This window comes from Orycteropus afer, unplaced genomic scaffold, assembly GCF_000298275.1.
Source record: "Orycteropus afer afer isolate SDZICR_OR568_19922 unplaced genomic scaffold, OryAfe1.0 scaffold00069, whole genome shotgun sequence".
Lineage (NCBI taxonomy): Eukaryota > Metazoa > Chordata > Mammalia > Tubulidentata > Orycteropodidae > Orycteropus > Orycteropus afer.
Window position 1 is genome coordinate 1799891 of NW_006921656.1, and position 5381 is coordinate 1805271.

The 5381-nt window shown below is 49.2% G+C and overlaps 1 protein-coding gene across 1 annotated transcript in view; it reads left to right on the top strand.

Moving 5' to 3' along the window:
• The first annotated feature begins 3002 nt into the window (after positions 1 to 3002).
• Positions 3003 to 5381, top strand: part of PTK2 (protein tyrosine kinase 2) — a 190187-nt gene continuing 187808 nt past the window's right edge. The window contains exon 1 of the mRNA XM_042780908.1: positions 3003 to 3102. Coding sequence (XP_042636842.1) covers positions 3003 to 3102 — 100 coding nt within the window. The remainder of the gene's footprint in view (positions 3103 to 5381) is intronic.

Below are 5381 nucleotides of genomic sequence, written 5' to 3' on the forward strand. Positions count from 1 at the left end.
CTCAAAGCAGACAATACCAGAAAGATGTTTACTTGTGTTTTATTGCCTGTGGAAAAGCATTTGATTGTGTGGATCATAACAAATTGTGGATAACATTGAAAACAATGGGAATTCCAGGACATTTAACTGGAATCATGAAGAAATTGTACATAGACCAAGAGGCTGTCATTCAAACAGAACAAGGGGATACTGCATGGTTTAAAATGAGGAAGGGAGTACGTCAGGGTTGAATCCTTTCACCGTACTTACTCAGTATGTATGCTGAACAAATAAGCCAAGAAGCTGGAGTATATGAAGAAGGATGTAGCATCAGGATTGGAGGAAGAGTCATTAATAACATGTGATACGCTGATCACAACTTTGCTTGCTGAAAGTAAGGATGACTTGAAGCACTTACTGGTGAATATTGAAGTCTACAGTCTGCGTTGTGGATTACACCTCAAAGAAAGAAAACAAAAAACTTCACAACTGGAGACCTATAAGCAGCATCACAATAAATGGATAAAAGATTGAAGTTGTCAAAGACTTCGTATTACTTGGTTCTATAATCAGCACCAGTGGAAGCAGTGGTCAAGACATCAGACAACGTATTGCACTGGGCAGATCTGCTGCAAAAGACCTCTTTCAAGTGCTGAAGAGCAACGATGTCTCCTTAAGTCTAAGGTGCACCTAACCTAAGCCATGGTATTTTCAGTAGCCTCTTAAGCATGTGAAAGCTGGATAATGAATAAGGAAGACCCAGAAAGAGTTGATGCTTTTGAATTGTGGTGTTGGCGAAGAATGTTGAAAGTATCTTGGACTGCTAAATGAACTAACCAGTCTGTACTAGAAGAAGTGCAGCCAGAATGCTCCTTGGACGCGAGAAAGGCCAGACTTTGTGTCACCTGCTTCGGTCATGTTGTTAGAAGGGACCATTCTCTGGAGAAGGATATCATGCTTGGTAAAATGGAGGTTAAAGGGGAAGACCCTGAACAAGATGGATTGACACAGTGGCTGCAACGATAGGCTAAGTTATAACAAAGGTCCTATAGCAAGGATTGTGAGGCTGCTACAGGAGCGGGCAGTATTTTGTTATGTTGTACACGGGGTCACTATGAGTCAGAGGTGACTGGATGGCACTTAACAACAGCAGCAGTACACAGGTGATAGGTGACCTAGAGATGGTAGCGTTGAGTTTGAATTTCAGAGTCCGAAGCTCCAAGGTGGACCCACCGGTGGCTTGGATGAGCTGGACCAGGTGTGTTAGTTGAAGCTTCAGATTGACATCACGCCCCTCTCGGGAGGGGATCCAGATACTGCCCTGGCTCACTGTGCATCCTTGGTCCTTGTTTCTTCGGATGAGGGCATGAGGCCTCTCCTTGGTGATGATGGTGGGAGCTGGGCTGTTTCTGGTGCTTTGCCACTTCACCTGTGTGCCTGCTTCTCCTGGTCTCTCTCTTCCTTGAGGGTTCTGGAACCCCTTTTGGTGCTATGTGTGGTCAGACTTCTCACTGGGGGTGGTATGTTTTCACTGGGGCACAGAAAGGATCACTTGATCTCCGCCCACTACTGGGAGCTTGACTGTGAAGCCTGGAGGCAGAGGCAGAGTCAAGTGGAGCAGGGTAGAAATGAAGCAGTGTCCGCAGGCATGACCGGACACAGATACGCCTCTTGTTCTTCTCAGCCTTTGTTCAGCACTTGTTTTCAGAAGTCAGTGAATTGGTCAACAAAGCCTCAGCCGTTTTTCCGGTTCGGGAAGAGTATTTGTGTTCTGCTGCATTTCTGGGGCAGGATTCCCCATGTGTCAGGAAAGCGAGACGTGGCATGAGCCCGCTACAAGAGGGATGTATTCAAGCAGCCCAGCTTTTAACATGACCTGACTCTAGTTTGAGTGGAAGAAGTAAGTAGTTTTGCTTGAAAACAGGAGCTGTTGTGGACTGAGGTGCCTCCTTGGGCCACCTGACTCAGTAAGTTGACCACTTTACACGCATTGGGTCCTGAAGCTTATGAAACCCTCCATGTTGGATCCCCCTGTATTCTCAAGTTTATTTCAAAGTTCTAGGTGTCACGTTTCAATGTACAATCCTTACGAAAGTGTCAATCTGGAAAAATAGTGTTCCTCAAACAGATCTGGGTTCCTACAGACATAGTTTTAGAGACTTCTCTTTAGTGTTAATCACATTTCCCTCTAAACTCAGTCTGACTTCATCATGGTAATTATTTTACCTCTAAGATCAGAATAAAAGCAAAATCAAACTCGCTGCCTTTGAGTCCAGTCCAACTCATAGCGACCCCTCCTTGCGTTTCCAAGGCAGTATCGTTGCAGAAGTAGATTGTCCAGACTGCCTTCCGAGGAGTGGCTGCTGGCTTTGAACCGCCAGCCTTCTGGTTAGCCGTAGGCACTGTGCCACCAGAGCTCCCAAGATCAGAATAGGCTGGGAAAATGCCAGCGGCCGGCCTGTGGCAACCACGGTGGGGTGAGGCGCCGTCTCCAGACACGGTGGGCCAGCCATGGCGGGGGCAGCCCACCCGACTTAGACTCTGCTGTCAGCTCTATTCGAGGTCGGCTGGAGGCGTGGCGGTGGAGGGCGAGATTAGCATATCAATGCGGTGCTTGCGAACGGCCCTGTCGTCTCCTCCCTCTCCCCCTCTCCCGCCCCTCTCCTCCCCTGAGTGAATCTAGGAGCCCGGCAGGCCGTAGGGTCACGTTACTGGTCTCAGTCTGCACTAGCTCCTTCTGGCCGGGATGGTCTGCGTTTCGGGTCGCGCAAGCCTGGGACGACCGTAACCGTGAGGCGAGGCGTTCTCCGAGCCGCTGGGCGCGAGCGCAGGAGGAGCACCCGCCCCAGCGCGCCTCCCACTCGGCGAAGGACGCTCGGGGAAGCCGCTCGGCCTGGCTCGGGGCTCGAATGCTCGCGAGCGCCCGGCTTCCCGGCGCGGCGCAGGAGCGAGCGCTGCCGAGCGAACGCCCCGGGGGCGCTGTGTGCGGCCGGCCTCGTGGCCCGAGCTCTGGCAGCGGGCGCATGGTGTTGCACCTGGCAGGCCCCGAAGCCCCGGGACCGGCAGGTACGGGCCGTATGGAGAAAGGCGGCTGCGGCCCGTTTCCGCTGTGCTGGGCTAAAGGTATAACGACGTTCAGCGTCTGCTTGGTTTCAGTTCATTCTCTTGCCGTAAGATGGTGGAGAGGAGTTTTCAAGAGTTCCTGTCAGGTAGACGTGAGGAGAAAGGCACATTGCTGTGCGCTGCGTTTGCGCTCTTCCTCACACTGAGGAGGGACTATTCTAGTAAATACGGTGTTTCTGTGGCGCTGCATTTTAAGTGAGAAAACAATTTTTGTATGTATGGCCTGTCTCTGAAAGTTCCATGGTTTATTTTTTCTTTGAATTAAGACATCTGTATCCGTTTTGTATGTGGAATTTATAAAGAACAGGAAGATGAAGTTTCCCTTAAGTAGAGACTATAGGATGGAAGAGGAACATGAATTTTCTTATTTCAGAAATTGGATCCCTTTACTCACTGTAAAGATGTACATTTAATCTGAAACTGCTATGAGTGTAAGGAAGCCATGTCACTAAGGGTCAGAAATACCGCAGATAATTAGATTTCCATTTTAATCTTCGGGTTTCCTTGATCACATAACAAATAGGTGGCACTTTTACCTAGCCGCTGGGAACCGTACTTGGAAGGTGTGTGCAGCGTTGTAAGGGTGTCCTGTAACTCACTAGGAATAAAGCCAGGGAAACTCACCTGCTTTGCTAAAGTAATAGTGAGTATAGTGCACAGTGAACTTAGAAGATAAAGTCTTTTCGGAAGGATTTAATAAAAATATTTACTCTGTGATTTGAAGAGTTTAAATACAGCGTCAGTCCACTTGAGATGAGGGCTTTTTACAGCAGGAAACTGCACTGGGAGAGCGCAGCAGGTGACTCGATTGAGTTTTTAGGTTAAAAATGAGAGTTATGAGGACGTTGCCATGGGAACACCTCCCTGCAGCCGCACTGTCAGGTCAGTTTTCAGTGCTCCAGTCGTCCTCGTCCTCTGTTAATTTCTTTCTGGGCCTGGGAACGTTTGTGAAGCATGAGCACTCCGGGCAGTGTTGTCGGGGTGGGTCCGCCGCAGTCCTCAGTCCTGTCAGCGCCGTTGAGCACAGCGGCCCACAGCTGAGTCCTGTTCTGGTTGAGAGTGTTGATCATTGGGGAGACTTGTCGCTGCTCATTTGCATAATGCCCTCCATTGTTCGGGTTTTGGTTAGCTCCCTTGTTGATTGATTAACATAAGGCGCTGGGACTTCACCCACAGCCAGGGCCACGTGCTGGTTTTGCCAGTGAAGCATGAGTGCCAACAGGAACGGACTAGGTCCTAGTTTTCTTTTGATTCAGGATGACTTTAGAACATGTCAGCTTCTCAAGAACAGTGATTGCAATGGTTTTGCTCACCTTCAAAGAGCTGATCGGAGCAGGCTGCCACGTGAATGAAACTGTCATTGTGCCGGTAGGGGCTGGGGGAGAGAGGACAGCTCACACTTGGAAAAGAGGGAGAAGGGTCTGAACCCTTTTATTTGGAGGGTTGACCCCCAAACCACTGCCATCCAGTTGATTCCGACTCACAGTGACTGTGGGACAGAGAACTGCCCTGTAGGGTTTCCAAGGTTGTCATCTTTACAGTAGCAGAGTCCCTCATCTCTTTTCTACAAAGAGGCTGGTGGATTCAGACCATTGATGTTTTGGTTAGCAGCCTCTGCTGCCAGGGCTGCTTATAGTAGGGCTGGAGCGGGTCGTCAGCTCAGAGGAATGACCCTGTGTTTGGATCCTTCATGGGGTGGGGGTGGGGGCCTTGTCCTCCTAGCCACTTTTGGGGCGAGTGCCCACGTCCACGCTGCCACCCAGTGGTGGTGACCCAGTAAGCTTCCCCTCTGTCATCTCATTTTATGTTCTTGTTCTGAGCCAGGCTCGCAGGAAACCTTGTCTTGTGCTGGCTTAATTTTTGTCTGTATGGTAAGGACAAAGTTGGTGGTGTGTAGAAATGAGCAGAACGGGTTATTTTCAAGTATGAAAGTTACAATTTGTGGATAAGTAGGAAATGAGAAGCTCCAATCCAAAGATGGTAGGAGTCTCTGTTGCCTTGGCCATTCTAAGCCTCCCATTGGATCTTATCAGTCACGTAAACCTGAGGGAGCATCAGCAGTGGCCCAGTTTAAGGAGAGATTTAAAATACTGTTCGAAACAGGCTAAAAATAGCACCGGCTCTCCATGAGTGGCATTGACAGCATGGGCTGTATTTGTAAATCTTGGATCAGCACCTTGATAGCATCCTTAAAGTACCTTGGGGTCTTTGCTATAACAGTGTTCATTGTAGGATTTAGGTGGAAGAATCCACCTTACCCTGTTGTTGTTGTTGTTGTT